The 17,716-nt window shown below is 40.2% G+C and overlaps 1 protein-coding gene across 1 annotated transcript in view; it reads left to right on the plus strand.

Annotated features, from left to right (window-relative positions):
* The first annotated feature begins 11,341 nt into the window (after positions 1–11,341).
* The window catches only part of SPON1 (spondin 1), a 191,289-nt gene continuing 184,914 nt past the window's right edge, over positions 11,342–17,716 (plus strand). The window contains exon 1 of the mRNA XM_061356650.1: positions 11,342–11,603. Within this exon, the coding sequence (XP_061212634.1) occupies positions 11,381–11,603 (223 nt within the window). The 5' untranslated portion in view covers positions 11,342–11,380. The remainder of the gene's footprint in view (positions 11,604–17,716) is intronic.

Raw genomic sequence — 17,716 nt, forward strand, 5'->3', positions numbered from 1 at the left:
GGTGATGCTTGTCCTTTGATGGGATGTCCAGGCACTAAAAAAAGAGACAGCTTATTTCATGAGAGGATTATTTTTCCTTTCTATTTCAATGAGATCAGGGTATGGCTTTTTTTAAAAAAAAAGCACTGTTTCCATAGTTGCAAATTTAAATCGCATTTGATGCCATTACCTTTATGTATACATCTACAAAAATGCCTTGATATTTTTGTGGACAGTCTCAAATTTCAAATAATTTCTGAGGACAAACTGAAAACCATTCTCTTTCCCAAATGCTGTATAGCTTTTCAAAAGCTCTTGCCTATCTGTCTAGTACATACATTGTTAAACCAGACTGTACTTCTTTTTTTCCTTATAAAACAGTAAAGGGCAATAATGTAGCACTGAATCGGTGGGGTTTGCCTACTGACAAATCTACATAGGTATTTCTGTCTGTGTCATTATATACTTTAATACTTAAAAAAAATAAAAATAAAATCTGTTGAAAGTTCTATGGCCTATGCAGTGCATTCTTTGCTGAAAAGTTTTATAGGATTGTTCTAGTGATTAAATCACAGTCATAAAGAGCACTTGTAAATAGTTGTATTGTGACTAATTTTTCATAAATGGGGTCCACTGTGGAACTGAGTAGTAACATGCTTTATTTCACCAAGTGAATAAACACAAAGACTTCCTTATTACAAAATACTAAAACCTTCAGTTTACATCTTCTAGATTAAAGTCTAAAAGCATTCATAGTGTGCATAGGTACAGGATAACTGAATTTTTAATAACAGATCTAACAAATTTAAGTTCACATGAAAATAGGACTACAGATGTGTTTATGTAGCTGTATGTGATATTAAAAGATAACAAATTAAAATCTTCAGTGTGAATTTTTTTTCACACATCTTACTAATAGTATTGTTGATCTATGGACACACTTTTTCCTTTAATAATATTAGAGCTTTTTGATCCGTCAAGGTAAAAAAAAAACAATTTGGGATTTTCAAGACCTTCATTCAAATAACTTGGGCATGCATTATTTTATGAAGTTTATTTTAGTACAGATTTACTTCACTTGTAAGGTTGGACCAGATCCCTAACAATTATGTTGTTTAGGAAAGCTGTGTTAATGTATGATAGAGCCAATACAAGGTAGAAATTCAGAGCTAAACTCCCAGGCTTGTTGTAGAAATAGTGTACATCAGGAGAGTTAAAAGCCTCAAAATAAGTTTTTAAATAAACTAACAGGAAGCAAAATGAATGACCTTGTAATACAATGTGAAGATAATCATAAGAGTAAAGAAAAGCACCTGTTCTAAGTGACTAGGTGCAGCAGTACTAGCTGCAGCTATTGCAGTGAGGTCATGTACCCATTTTTGTATTGTAAAGTCTGTTACCTCACAAATTTTGTGTATGATCTTCTGTTCTTTCTTTTCTTGTGTTATGGAGACCTTGACACAAAAACTTCTGTTACTGTCTTGTGGTTTGTGTATTCCATTGCTTTCTGTCCCAGTAGAAGATTTTATCAGCTGTAGATCTTGTCAGTCAACATTACATTTTTCAAGAATAGGCTTTACTTACATAACATCTAAAATGGCAGACTTGCACTTCTTGGATGTAAGTATAGAAGGGTTTCTAAGCACAGTAGTAGTGAGAAATAAAACTTGCATTGATAGATTTATATTATCCAAATAAACTGGAGAAATAATATGAAGTAAGTAGAATGTAAATTGGCAAGGATGCATGGAAAGTGTGACAGATGGGAAGAATCAACTGTACAAGTAAAAGATGGAGAATGACTAACAAGGCTGTAGTACTGTTGAAGAAGGATAAGATGGGTACAGTGAACAAGACAAAAACCGAACTAGTTCCAAAGTAGCAGGCACTTTCCTGTATATGAGGACATGAATGGATCACGAATAGTTTTGAAAATTATAAACCTGCTTTGGTATATTTAAGAGGCCCTTTCAGGCCTGTTTGCTGTGCTTTCTAATGTTTGATTTTTGAAAACATCACAAAGTGCTATCAAATTTTTTTTTGTACTACAAACGCACTTTCATCAAGTACCCATTGCATGGCTGCAACAGATCAAACTTGACTGAACTCTAGCTGCATCTAAAACCGAGTCCTGCTCCTTCTCACCCCCTATGCCTTGTTTAGTTCTGCTGCAGGAATTACAAATTGAATGTTCATCTTGAACTAAAGCTTTACCATTTTATTAGGTTTATCTCTGAACTATGAATTAAATTAATGAAAAAAATTTCATCAGGAAGAAACGTGCTCCGTGTCAGACCAACAGGGAAGTGCTGGGTATCTGATTTAAAGTTGCTCTCAAAATATTGAGGAAGGGTTTTTGGCTTCTGATGATTCCTAAGTGATGTAATAGGATTTTTTTAGCTGTTTGGGATCAAAAGCATCTATTGCCTTTTTGCCTAAAATTAGAGGGGACTGAACTTAATGATCAAGTAATTCCCTGTAGTTATATGTCCTTCTCCCAGCACAGCTCATCAAGTTTATGGCTTTGCATTATTCACAGTCTGTGGCATTCATTATTTTTTGTCAAAGAAATGAAGACTGATTTCTTCAAGTATTCCTGAAGTTCTTGAGTACATATCCACTTTAAAAGCTTAATCAGTCATGGTTTGAATTTTCTCGTGGGGCTGGGAACTTTTCCAAGGGTACACTGCTGTCTCCAGATACTTTTGTGTTCTTGGCTTTTTCCAGCTTATGCATTGCAATCACTGACGCTTTGTCTCGTGTGCTTTTTCTATATTGGATTTATGGAAATTGTCACAAAACTCCTTTCTATACCATTAGTCTTTTGATGTCACTATGCCCCATGCCATCCTGCAGCTCTTACTCACAACACCTAGAACTAGCCTCTCTGGAGTTCTTTGTTCAAGTTTTTCTCTGTTTAATCTCATATTCTTTATCATTTGCATCTTCATTATAGTAATTTTTTTCTTCCATTCTGGTTTTGGGGTTTATTTATACAATTTTCAGTGTTCTAGTGCTCTAAAAATATCCTGGAGAATAAAGCCATTAATTTTAGACACTTGTGATCTATGCTTGATTTTCATATATGGTAGTGCAAAATAATGATGAAAAAACATAATGACTGAAGATCTTGATGAAATATTGTACTACATGTTTTGCTTTGGATAGGGGAAGGCAGGGCATTTGGTAGTTGAAGGAGTCCATTCCACCTTGTTGCTCCTGTGATTAAAGAAAAAAACTATCTACAGACAGACATATTTCACAGTTGTATTGGATTTAGACTTTTTGAGGGTGGGGTTACAGTAGTGTTCATATTTCAGTGACCAGAGTTTATCTTCATAACTTTTCTGATTTCTCTAGAAACATTCCAGATAGGGCTGAAGTCTGGAGGCTGTCAGATGTCATTGTCTGCTCCAGCAGATGATCTGACCTCTGAAACTGATACAAAAGAATACAAGTTGTTGGCAGACTTTCAGTCATCATTGTGCTTGTCGTTACTAATGGATTGCATCTCAAAGAAAGTGACATTCTCTCCCAGTATACCAGGTGAACCTCTTTGGGTGGATCTCTCAAGTACAAGATACCCAGCTGCCATTTCCAAGCATTCCCCAGAAAACTGTTCTTGTTTCCAGTATCTCTGATCTAATTATCAAGAATAAGTAAACTTGCAAAATACTTTCCAGAGCTGAGCAAACTAAAATGTAGCACAACATGGAGCACCAAATTCCAGGAGCTCAGTAGAGACACTGGTTTATGGCACACACTGGTATTCTCCCACACTAACTCCTGTGTATTCTATAGGCTAGAAAATGAATCGCTTTTTCGCCTAGTTATGACCCTCCTCCTGACACTTTTCTCCTTCCTTCCCTTTAACATTCTCTTTACTACTTAGGTACCAATTGCCTTTCTTCACAGAGATAGTCTAATGAATCTGTTGCTAACTAAGTCCTGTGAACATGCACTTAGCTTTGTGAAACAGCTTTCAGACCTGCAGAAAGCAGGTGTGTTTGAAAGCTTGTCTTTTTCTTTCTTTTTTTCTTTTTTTTCCCAGCTATGCCAGCTGCTCTGGGAGAATATATTTCTTCCTTGCACAAAGCCTGTTTTGCATTACCAGCTTGCAATTTTAACCTGATTTTAACTAAAATAAGATGATGTGTACACCAAACTCACAAGGTACATTGTTAGCATAGTACCTTTGGCTGTTTGAACTTCCATCTGTTCGCCAAGCAAGAAATGCTAACTTTTAGCATGTCGGGTTTTTTTTCCCCTGTGTATATGAATATACACATTTGAAAGTTTTTCATATGTGTATTTTTTTTTTTACTCATTTGCTGTCAGATATCTTACATTCCTTTCTAAATTGCAGCCACAAAACTCCTTTGATATGAAAAGAAATGGGTCTGTAGATCTCTGAAAGAAAGCTCCTTCAATATTTGAACTGGGAATCTGAGATTTAAGAAACTTTGTTAGAGAACTGTTGTTTTTTTTTCTGTCATCCCCAGCTGCAGAATCCCTCCATAGAGATTCCATGGATAGTGACTGTCTATTTTGCCTACACTTCTAGTGACCTGCATGAATATACAGCAACATTTGGCATAACAGTCAACTGGAAAAATGCACTGAAGGGAAACTTTCTAAACCTCGTTCAGTGCCCCAAACCTGCTTTGAAACTATCTTCCAATACTTGTAGAGCTTTAACCATTGCATACAGTAATAATACATAGCTAGTAGCTATTCCTAGGTTATGTTTTTTGAACTTTAGATCTCAGCGCTTTACAAATGTATTCCGCTCTCCTGTCTGATAGGGAGCTGAGTTACAGAGAAATGTGAGCTCAGACTCAGCCCAGCTGTTCAGTGGCAGAAGGAATTCTGACGTGTAAATCTCTTAGTCCTGCAGTCTCACCCTGGCCTTGAGTCTGAGTCCAGACAAACCTGCCCATCTAATGAAAGATGGAAAAAAAAAGCATCAGTCCAACCTATTACAGTAAAAAAAATTCTTCTTTTTTTTAAGGAAGGCCTACTGAATTCAAAAGGAAAATAGAGACAGAATAAATGCATAACAGGTAGCAGGAGGTGGTTGTAAAAAACATTGCTTTGGGAAATGGTTCTATATTGCAAACATTTGTGTTCTTGAATTATAGTGCCAGCTTGCAGAGGTGTCAGTGAGTTATGTCACTGATGGCATCACCTCATACTTAAGTTTTCCTCTGGTTTCTACTGTCTTGATTTCATGGTCAACACCAGAAATCCCAAAGAATTCTTCATCCTTCCCCTACCTGCTTGGTTGGAGTTTTTTGGTGGTTGTTTTAGACAGGGGTTGTGTGTGTCTTTGAAGGTGATGTAATTCTTGGTTTTGAATCTTTTGTGTTAATAGGATGTGTTATTTCACAAGGAGCATTTTCTCTTCACTTTTACAATGTAATTGTTACAGTAATCTGAGCAAGTATGTAATTAAGTCCTATTCTTATCAGTTGATTGAAGCCTTGATTGTTTATCATAAAAAAATGCTTTTTAAAGAGGAGGATGGATTGATTGCTTGATTGAATAGGTATATATAGAGCTTGGTGAATGTTTTTATAAATGGTTTGTCCAGATGTCTTTTATTTTCTTAATGGAAAAAGGTGCAGCCCAGGGATTGGTAAAAAAAGTTGTTCTGTATACAAAATTGAATTTATATTAATGCTTGTCCTGAATTTTTATCCTAGCCGTTCTTGAAAGCTCCTTACAACTTTCATAGATGAGCTACTGAAAAAAAGGGGAGCTTTATCATGTATCACATACCTTAGAGGAATAAAAACTCAGGGTGAGGAAGTCAGAGCAATAACGTATCTACAGTGTTGAGCAATTCAAATACTAAGATACAGTGATAAGCAAGCACTGAGTAGATATCTGTAAATGGCAAACGTGCTGAATAGCAGAATTCAGTTTGATTAGTATTCATTAATATTTTAGCCAGATTCAGTCAAGTTAGAGGGACTAAGGTCAAGGCTGATGCAAGACAACCAGCAAACATGTAAAATCAGTATATTGAACAAATTGCCAAGATGCTGATATCTTTTGGGTTGGGATTAGTGTTCTAAATTAACACAAACCCTTGTAGACATGTTGTGTGGCTTAGTTTGGAAAGAGCATAGATGAATTTTTTTTTATTTAGGGTTTTTTTGTTTTGTTTTGCTTTAGAGTTAAACTTTTATTCTGAGCTAAAAGCTTACGGCCTAGGTGCCCGTGGACATAGTGATGGTGGGACCAGCAGTGGTGAGCACCTGGAAGAGGTGCAGCAGGGGGGGTGGATGGCACAAGCACTAGAGGGGAACACCAAGGAGCACGCCCCCTCCACGCCCACCATGCGAACTGGGATGTTCCTAAAGGCAGCAACTGGTGGGGGAGACAATTAGGCATAGCTGGATGAGATGTGACCTAGAAATTGCTGGTACTCCAGTTTTATGTCAATGTATTTTCCTTAAGGATAAAAAGCCTCATGCTGGGCTTGGAGAAGCTGGTTCTATTTAATCCACTCTTTGGAGTTTTCAGGCATTCCCACGATAGCTTTTGAGTCACTGTGTGGGATAAAGGGAGAGATATTTTAAGAACATGTTTACTCTCTGGTATTGGAAGGGATCCTGAGTTTAAACGTTCCAAGAAGCAGGGTCTTTCCTCAGCAAACCTCCTCCCCAAAATAGACTGAGGGTGGAAGATGAATTTCTGTCAACATCTCAACTTGAAAGATCCATTCAAGAACAGCTTTACATTAATTCCTGCTCTGCCTGTGGTACCCAGAGAGCTGGCAAGACTTTTCTAGATCTTTTGCAGGCTCTGTGCTCTCTTAAACATATGTCTTGTCCCATGGTTTTTCAGCTTCATTCAGTTTTTGCCCCAGTTAAGCACAAAAGGAACCTTAACTGGGCTTCTCTCCTTCTGTTTCAGCATTGCAGTATTTCTCTAGTAAATGTATGATACTATTCTCATCCTGTCAAGAACCAAATATTTCTATAAAATTAGACATGAAATTAGTATTAGCAGTGAAAACTTTTCTGTATTGTCACTATAAAAATATGCCGAAGACATGCACGAATGATCAGGCAAATGTAACTGAGCTACTAGGAAGTTTAATATTGGAGATGTATTACATTGACTGACAGTAGTATTAAATGGTGAACAGACCTCTGCAAACATTTACTGTCATTACTTTTCACTACTTATATTCTTATGAGAAAGGAAGCTGAAAACAGTGCTACAGAGCCATAATAGATCATCTAAAGTGCCTCCCAAGCCCTTTCCTTTGTCTAATAGGACAACAAATATCATAGAATCCTTGGGTTGGAAGGGACCTTAAAGAGCGTCTCCAAATCTTTTTACTGTACAGGCTTCAAAGACAGGATGGACCAATCTGCATTAGAAAAGACTCGTTCCTACTGTAGATAGAGGGGAATTGTAGAGGCAATGGTGGTATTTTCGATTTAAATCAATAGAAGAAGTTTCTGTCTTGTTTGAGAAAATGGACTGTGACCGCTGGGGGAGTGGGAAAGGAAACAGAGATACAAATTAGATGAATAGCTAGAGCTATAGTCTGACATAAAGGTCTAAAAATGGGATAGGCTTATTTGAAAATGCAATCCTCAAATTCCCTGCTTACCCTCCCAATCACCAAAGATTTACTGTAGAATGTTTTGAAGCGTTATTTACCAGTCATCTCATGCACTCTTACTTTGTATTTAGTTAGTATTAGTATTACTTACTTAGTATTGAGAATGCCCTTACTTCAAACTTCGAACAATGAGTGATCACCCAAACCCTGAATTGCTTTTGATCCCAATACAATTATTGCTTTCTGAGGAAGAGAAGGCTCCTCTCAGTCTCCAGAAAATGCATCTTGTTCATTTGAGCTTTGGCTCAACTTTAGAGGTCTCCCATTTCCATGAGGAACTGACGGTGTCTCTAGAAGACCTAGAGCTTCACAGTTACAAGCTTTCTAAGAAGTGAGAGGTGAGGATATAAGAACTTGCAAGCAAAGCAAGGAATTGAAACCCATGTCTCTCTGACATCCTAAATGATAATTTAATCTCCAGCTCTTGTGTCAAAGCATAGGCATCACTCTTGCCAGTCATCTTTTAAAAGTGATGAATTCCCCTCATTATTACTACATTTATATATTAAAGCTGGGCTTAAGCTTCTAGCTCGTGGGTTTGGGAAGTGACTTGTACAGCCCAGTAAAGTTATGGAGCACTTGATGGCTGTGAGATCTAGAGCACCTGTCACCTTTATTTCTCATTGGCTGGTTTTGTGGGCGTCAGCTCAGTGAACTGACTCTTCTAAGGGGTCAGATAATCTTGTAATCATTTTAGACATTAGCCTGAGGCCCTGGTTTACCTTCAGGACTGGGGCCTTAAAATTAGGTGTTGCATAGCCAAGCATTGCATTGCACATATCACCTCATACGTAATTCCCAATACTTCAGATAGCTATTTGAAATCGCAGAAGTAGAAGGAAAGAGAACTTTTAAAATGCCACTTACGATATCTTCCAGTCAATGTAGGGACACTCTGCACTAGTTAATGCAGTTTTATAAAATGGCAGTTAAAAATGAGGTCCTTATTAGAGAAACAAAAGTAAGACAGACTGCAGATCTTGTGAAATGCTTTTATTTGTTAAGAAAGCCCACTTTGTGAGGGGAGGGGAGAGAGTATCCTCCAGCCATCACAGCTTCATCATATGCAATATTACCCCATAATGGTTATGATGCCTAATAGTTGTGGACAGCAACTTGATTCATCCCACAAAGAAAAGCAGCACTGCAATCTCTAAGATACGAAGCTTGTGGTGTTAAATTTGCCATGGATGGCTGGATTCATCACTTTGCATGTGTCTTTGACTGATACATCATGCTGGATGCTTTAGGCAAGCACACACTAATTAGTAGAACAAATAGAAAACCCTGAGGATGCCCATGCTTAATGACATCGCCCAGCTTCTAAACCGGCTCTGCGACAAATTACTTATTTCACGGTTGTAGGCAGCACAAGTTAATTTATCTGTATCAGTTGCTGAGTTGAGGCGTTCAATTTCAACAAGACACACTGTATTATACCTTGCTAGGAAACTTTCCAGCACCTTAGCTTTTAACAAAAAAGAAAATAGAAGAAACAGGCCAAGCCAATTCAGGGATAAAAAAAGTAAAAGATATAGAATCTATTTTAAATTTAAAGAGTCAATTGATGCTGATGAATTAGTTAACTTTTAATTAGTTTGGTACCATATAAAACGCTGAAAATTGTGAAAAGGACTCAAACCAAAATGCTCGGAGGAACTTTGAGTTGGAACCCAGAGCTCTGGCTTGGAACAAAGGTGGATTGTGCAGGACTGTGTGCGGTTCTCAGTGTGAACACTTCAGTCAGGTAATTGCTTTTAATCAATCTCAGCAAAAGACATGAGAAGTCTATTACGGAGAGTGAATCACAGGCATCTTACACCAGTATGGTTATAGTTGTCATTTTCAGTTGTGTATTAGTTTGCTTTCCTTCACTAATAAATTTGACTGAAGGACCTGGATAAAGTGCACCTTGTTCTCATAAAATGAATGAGGTGAACATAGCAGTCAAATGATAAGCAAGAGTCAATAACATGGCTGAACTGTAGTCACTTAATTACCTAAATGAACATGATTTTCAGAACTGTGCAACTAAATATACACTAACAGGTGGATAAGAATTTAGCTTTTAACTTTGTCATTACTAAACATATGTTTTGAAGGTCTACTGGTTTATATTCTTTATATTTTTGTTTATATTTTACATTTTTACAGACAAGCTTACAGTAGCAAAGCTCTTGGTGAGTGTCCTTCCAGAAAGTAAAATGTTCGGTGTCCTAACAGAAACCGGGAGCACCACCTTTATTTGGCACATAGCACTAGGCTGTTGCTAAACGACTTCCAGTGGGGTGTTTGGAACCCAAAATCTTACAAATCTGATACTAACAAATGCCTTAGCACCAAGAGAATTTGAAGCTGCTTCCTATTTCCCGTATTTCCAAGGAAGTTGTGCTTAAATGCATTGCATTTTTCACTCTGCTACACTGTTCAAGGCAAGGTTGGACAGAGCCTCGGGCAACATGGTCTAGGTGGCAAGGTGCCCTGGCCTGTGGCAGGGGTTTGGAACTAGACGATCTTAAGGTCCTTTCCAACCCTAACCCAATTCAACCCTATGATACTTCCAGAGATGGAGACTAAAAAGGGGTTTGTGCCTTCTTGTACACCTGGCATCCTGAAAGTATCCAGGTCCTGATGGAGGACATACCTTTCCAACTTTCTTTTCCACTTATAAAACAGTGGAGAAAGGGAGAGAAGAGCAGCACCTAGGGATTGAAGCCTTGGGAATCCTGGGCTGTCTAGGTTGATGTGTTTTCCGCTGCCATAAACTCCTTTTGTGGCTTTAAAGAAGTCATTATGTGTCAGCATGACTTGTATTAAGGCAAAACAATGAGACCTGCTCCCTCCTTATTTAACCCTGTTTGCATCTGTCTGGGTTTTTTTAATATCTCCCATGTTCATTGAGGTGAACTTTGTTCTCAGCTGTTGTGTGTAGATGGTGTGCTTGCAGGCACACTTACATAAACACAGGTATATCTACACACGGGTACACTTACACAGCCTGCACCGTTGGTGTGCATGCTTGTAGGTAGGGGTAGGAAAAACATCTCATGTTTCTGGCACATCCATCTCTCTGCATCTTTCTCCTCTGTGGCGCTGAGATGCTTACCCCTGAGAAGCTGCAGTCGATGGTCCTTGCTTGTCGAACGCATAGAGAGCAAGCTGTTGTCTCGGTCCATCTGCACTGATTTAGTTGATAATATTTATCAAGTCTGCTGGTTTGGAGAGAGATGGGGGAGTGGAAGAGTGTTGGGAAATTCTTCGGCGCTTGTTATCCCTGCAGTAACTATAGACAGTGGCATGAATGTGGGTGATTAATTTCAGGTCTGAGGGCTCAGCCCGAGTGGAGTGGCAGCCTTTCTCCCGCTGGATGTCTGGGAGACAGCAGCGTCCCCCCTGCTCCGCTCCTCCGCCGAACCCAGTGAATTCAGCTAGGCTAAATAAACACTGCCGAGCCGCTAATCACACGCTCTGAAACAAACCAGCACTTCACTTCGGGCTCTGGGCAAGATCAGACGTACCTCCTCCTCCACTCCCTCTCCCCTCCCTCTCTGCCCCCTCCCTGCTTTTCCCCTCCCTCTCCCCTGCAGCCTCTCAGCCTGTCCCTCCGACCCGGCAGCTTCACGCTGGGGGCCGCTGCCGGCTGGGGCTGCCCGAGCCCGTCCGGCCCGCGCTGCCCGCCGTGCCGGTCCTGGCCTCCCCCCTTGCGGGCGCCGCCGCCGCCGCCCCGCCGATCAAAAGTTGTGCGAAGCGCCGAGGATGGGAGCGCATCTGCAGCCTCTCGCCCTGCGGCTTCTGGCGTTGACTTTCCCCTTGGTGGCGAAGGGCTTTTCTGACGAAACCTTGGAGAAAGCCGCGAAATCCGAGGGATATTGCAGTCGCATCCTGCGAGCCCAAGGCACCAGGAGGGAAGGGTACAATGAATTTAGCCTCAGGGTGGAGGGCGACCCAGAATTTTACAAGCCTGGGAACAGTTACCGGGGTAAGTTGACCATCCTCTACATCCCCTGTGAACGACAGTGGTCAGGACAAGGGGCTCAAACTGTAACGTGTCTCTGCCTGTCATCTCTGGATCCCTTTTAGCGTGCATGTGTGACTGTGTGGGTTAAAACAGGGTAATATATTCCCACGCATTACTTTATTGGGGATGCTTTCATGACAAGTGAGAGGGAGCTGGATTTCACGGTATCACTTTACTCCCAGCCATTAACTCAGTATTAGGAGGAATTTCCTTTCTTTTATGAATTCTCTGTACCGGCTCAGCGCTAGCACAAGATCACAAATTGATGTGATACAAACCACACTCTTCCCCCGTTTACCTACTTCACTAAGATTTCTTCATATCCGTTTAAATGTAGCACAGTGAATAGGGGAAGCTTTAACATTCAGCAGGAAGGAAACTCGGAGCTAGTTGTTCTTGCCCTGAAATAGGAATGTTAATATAATGAGTTAGCATATGGGCAAACAGTGATGCAGCACGCTGCCAACTGCCCACATTTTCCACTTATGTTTATCCCACCCCCGTACTTTTTTTTTTTTCTTTTTTTTCCCCCGAGGGAATGAACAGATGGTTCAAACAGGAAAGAGGCAGGGATGGTGCTAATGACCACTGCAAGTAAGAGGTGAAGACATCGGCTCTTTGCTGAGCAGGTCACACGCAATCCTCGAAATTACCTTCCAGAGTACATTTCAGTGTGTTTTTCTAGTTAATAGGCAAACGCAGTTTTTGGTCACTTGTCCTGCCTCGCCATATAATACCTTTAGAAACAAACCTTGGAGCACGTTGTTAACTTTGTCTTTTAAAAGCACTTTGAAAAGAATGTGGACATTTTTAGGTACCAGAGCTGATGTACTTTATGGGCAATATCTACTTTTTGGAAAGCAAATTTTAAGACATTCTTCTAAGTATTTCTCCTTACCTTCCTTAGATTCAGTGTAAAGAGCAATGTTTTCCCATTGCATGAACATAGGAACCTTAGCATAGACAGGGAGGAGAAAGTGTGCATACAGCATAGACACCATGTTCTCTTAAAGGCTGAAAAATACATCTGCAGCAGTGATTAACTGTTTTGAGGATCAGCTTGTAACTTTACATGACTTTAATTTTTATTTTGTATCCCCTCCCCTCCCCCCCCCCCCTTAAGAGTTGTTTAATTTTAATGTGGTGTGAGGAAATGCCCATTTCCCACACATTGGTTGACTGTTGCAGGTGTTAGGATTAGTACCTTGTGTCTGAAAGATTTCATCTTGCAGGTCTGCTTGATACATCTAAGAAGGATAAAGATAAGCGTAATTTTCTTTGATAATGACAATTGTGAATGTTCTTAAAAAGTTTTGGAGTTTACTTCCGTAAAAGCATTGTTGAATATATTTTCAGTCATCTACAGAAGAGGTTCCTATTGCGTGGAGCCATAGGGAGAAGGAAACCCCCAGGTGAATTAGCGGAACTAATTTTGTAGAGATACTAGGTCTTGGCATTAGGAACTCAATAAGATCATACGAGTATATTGTAGCTTCTTGGCAGTGAGAAAATTACAGATAATAGTGAAAAGTAAAAATGTAGACCAAATATGTGCCCAAGTTTTTGGTACTTAGTATTGAAGTACTCAGAGGGCACATAAGACTATCTAGACAGACCTTTAGCAACACTTCCTGAATAGTGAGAAGAAGTAAATGTTACTGTAACTACACGTTATCTATGGGAACAGTTAAACTGAACAGCATTAGAGGAAGTTTCAGAGCTCATTCCCAAAGGAATTTGTGCAGTACAACTGCAACTCTATTACTGTCTCATACAAAAGCTAGAAAATCCAACTAATGATAAAAAAAAAAAAAAAAAAGCTGGGAGGTTTGAGGGGTTTTTATCTGTAAATTACTAGATGTACAACACTGAGGAAGTTTTGCACAACCATTGTTATGTTGGAGCCAAATGTGCCTGTTTCTATGACCCCCTCTTGATTTAATGCAATCTGGATCCTTGGCACATTCCCTAGCAGGCTCCTGGAATAAACTAGTGTGTATGGCAGGTGGAGAACACAGGGTTTAACTGCACGTACAAATGCTGTGCTCCACCAAGTTGATGGTATAGAGGCATCCGTTTATGTTTGTGACTCTGTTGATCACTGGTTGATGAGACACTCCTGTGAGACCCTCAAGCTACAGTGACTGGAAGGAGCACCGCAGCACTCTTGCCATGGGAGAGTCAGATGTTCACAGTTCACAACTGCCATTTGTCTTCGGGGAAATGTCTATGACTTTCTTGTAGCTACTTGCCTTTAGATCAAGCAGGATCTGTTTGCCCTAAAGGGAAATCTCGGGTGGATCTGTGTGTATGAAAGCCTTGGTTTTCCACCTCTCTGGAACTGTGACAGAAGAAATAGCCCTGACCACTGCATAACCTATTTGAATGAGTATGTACCTCCTCTGGTCTGCACACACTGGCGGCAGTAAATAAAAACACATTTTCCTGTCAGACAATTCAAAATGAGGTACCTGCAGGGCTGAGGAGACATCTTCCTTTTCTCCCTTATGTCTAACAAAGCAACAGTGGCTATGGGCTTTGTGGTGTCCCACAGGGTTGGTGACATGACTGATTTATAACATCTTATTTGGGACTTCTGATGCTGTAGTCTGCAAGGGACCTTCATCTGCCTGGTCTTTCATGCTGCAGTATGTTGCATCTCCCCTGGCAGCCAAATGCATGTGGTGGGCAAATCCTCCTGTAGTACCAGATTTGTGGGCATACCATCCTGGGGTGGAGATTCTCTCCTACCTGCTGGTTAACCCTGATGTAGCTGCTCTTGCTTCACTGAAGGTCAAAGTTCCTGTTGCATTCAAAGGACACAAGTGAGCCTTAGGTTTAGATGGTGTCATGGGGTAATGATCTTTGAAAGTACTCAGTCATAGCTTTGTTGTTCTGTAGAGTTAGATTAATGATTGCGTGAGTTTTCCGTGAAAACTGAGATAAATTTGATCTTATTAAAAATATAAATGAAAGTGTTTCGGCAGCAGTGTGTCCATTTCATGTGCTAACATGCAGTGGACATGGTTTCCACCATACAATTAACATATTATTCTGATGAAGAAAACAAAGATTTAACTAGTGTAGTCCTTAGATATACCTTCTATATGGATGCTATTTATTTTTTTTAATGGAATTTCCACTTGTAGGTTTGCTCACCTCAGTTTTCAAGGAAAGCTCGTTTAATCTTGCACACTCCATTGCACTGGTTTGGGGACTTCTAAGGAATGTTGAACCTTTTTCTTTCCATCTCTCTTCCCCCCCCAAGATGCAAACCCTCTTTTCTATACTTTGCATATAAACAGGCATCTTGTAAATATTTTAGTGATTCTCAAGTTTCACAGATTATGGTTAAAAGCAGATATTAAAAGTGTATTTGTTGGTACTTGTATGATATACAGTGCAGGATGTGCTGTTGTGTAGGTTGTAGAAAGTCAAATTTCATGCTTGAAACCAAAGGAAAAATTTCTTTGATCACCCCATCTTTAGCTGGGGAGACAGGGGAAGGAGGAGTGTGTTGAAGGTGTGTGCCAAAATGCAGCTTGTAATCAGAGATTTGCTGGAGGGGGTGGAAACAGACAAAAGTAATTGTTAATGTGTAATCTTCCCCTTAAAGCATAATCTTTAACTTTGAAACTTGCACTGAGATGTAACTGATCTTTACAGGAAGTTCATATTTTTCAGTGGATATTAATGTGACTACAGTGTGAGCAGTGCCCAGCTGGTCTGTTAAAGGGCAGAGTTTAGCTCAGGAAGAACTCTCAGCTCCTAGGGAGGAGGAGCTGCTCTCTCTTGTGGAAACCAGATGTAGCCTGACAGCTTCCCACTGCTGACTGTGCAATGTGAGCCTCCTCCTGGGCTGAAACAATCAGTTCAGAGCCAGTGCCTACAGAACCACCACCATAACAAGGCTGTGTATTTAGGAGTGCCTCAAACATAAGCCTTGCACTGCAGTGGTGTCTGAGCACACTGGGTAGTTCAGAAAACTGACAGAAATCTTTTCAGCTTGAGTGTTTGTTAACATCTGCTCTGGTCTAGTTCAGGGGCCACCAAAGCACATGTTCATATTGATACCCTTGAGTTGAGGTTGCACAGACACTATAAAATCCTCAACAAGTCACACCAACATCTCGCTCGGGTCCGCTCTGCTCCTGCAGTCCATCACCTTCTGGCCCCTTGTCAGCCTCTGGGTGTCCTGTTCCTTGGCAGCAGTGGCTGCTCAGGGGCTGGACACGGGTCAAGTCTCCAATGGTTTGTTCTCCCTTTAGGCTGGATGTGTTCCTTGGTCAGGCTGACAGCAGAGCCGCCTGAATGCGGGTGCACCACAGGGAAGGGCAGGATCATTTGTGGTGGGGGGAGCAGGGCTTTATTCTGGGTTTAAATGACTGTGCAACCACAGCATGAGTACTGCTAACCTTAGGCATGCAAAAACTATGAGTCAGGCTTTGGAATGACCTTCCTGTCTTCTCTTTTTTCTTTCCTGATGTTTTTGTAGCGTTTCAGATGTCCTCTAGTTTATAGGTGGGCGTTTGTTTAGAAATTTGAAGGCTGGTTGGTTTGATCTGTAAATTTGTGAGAAAAATGTTGAAAACTGTTGAGTCAATTCACAGCTGGATTCTCTGTTTGCATAATTAAGTGTTTCTGGTGTAACCTTTTACTCGTAGTGATTCAGAGTTTTGAATTATATGCAATACATGGAAAAACTTGTTTAATGTAAAATACCTTTATGGCAATTAGTTTCTAAGAATTGGTGTTCAAGCAGATGTGATACATTTGTGCTTGTTGAGTTGAGCAGTGTGCTGTTGTCGGTTACTGTAACTGAGGGGCTGGCTGTGGATTTGCATTCAGATAGAGCTGCTAAAGTGTGTGAAATTGGACAAATAATACTAATTATTGAGCAGATAATGGATTAATTAATTGGAGCAATACTTAGAAATGTAATAAGAAATCTTAATGCTATTTTACTACTGCTTAGTTCCTGTATATAAAATGTGAAAGTTTTTCTCCCCAAATTTATGAATTTTAGCCATATTATAAGGTTCCATGGGATGAAAAGTGTGCTGAAAATTCTGAGAGCTGGGGGACTTGCTGTTATGCTGATTGCTACTCTAGGTTTGTACAGGTGCTTGCAGGCATACAGGTCTAAACAGGGCACTTTGATTTAACCTTCTCTGTCCAAAAACCCCCTTTTTCACATACAGTCAGGAAGTTATGGATGTTTTTTAGACCCAAATACAGCTGCATAGTGCTATAAATCTTCAAATCTGATTTTATATTTTTCCACAACTGAATTTCTGGACCAAAGAGCTCTCCACATATTCCAAATAACTCTGGGAGTATTTAGAAATCCATCTCTTTTAAGAACAATCTGTAATTTTAGTGAGGTGATTCAACCCCTCGTGGCCTATTTGTGTGAGGAGGAGTCTTCTGTGAACACTCTCTTATGAAGCAGCACTGGTAGTTGTATGAAAGCTCTGGGTGGTCTTCAGTTTTTATTGTGCTAGTCAGGGTTTGAGAGTGTGACAATAGTGCACTACAAGCAGCGCTGCCTGCATTGTGCTTAAAGTAAAAGCTACTTAAAAGCATCAGTAGTCTGGTTTTCTGTCTGTCTTAGTTCAAAAAGACCTTTTCCCTAATATTTACCTCTGTTTCCGAAAAGGATTCCTAAAAGGTGTTGAAAAGGGTTCACTAATTTTAAAACTCCCCCAAAAGTCCTGCCTCAAACCTCTGCCTTGTTCCATCTTTCTGATAGTGTTATAAAGGGTTGCAGCTGGTGTCACTTGACTGTTGCTGGTGGTGCCTAGGTACTGATGATGGCAAACAGGAAAACCATACAAATGTATCTTGCTCTAGCAGAAAAGGAGGGATGTGGTCCTGGTCCTGAGTGTGGCAAAGTCAGATTAGTCAGCATTATGTTACTTGTTCTCTGCCAGTGGCTCTAGTGACACCCTCCTGGACAGGACTGGTATGTAAAGAAAGGGGGATTGCTGATGTGTAGCATCCTTTGGGCAACCAGAGCTGCCAGTGCAGTCTTTAGAGATCAGCTTCAGCTATGAGTTGTACTCTGTGTCCTC

Source organism: Neopsephotus bourkii, unplaced genomic scaffold, assembly GCF_033783945.1.
Source record: "Neopsephotus bourkii isolate Nb327-2 ecotype Australia unplaced genomic scaffold, CSIRO-AGI_Nbou_v1 NB_860, whole genome shotgun sequence".
Classification (NCBI taxonomy): domain Eukaryota; kingdom Metazoa; phylum Chordata; class Aves; order Psittaciformes; family Psittacidae; genus Neopsephotus; species Neopsephotus bourkii.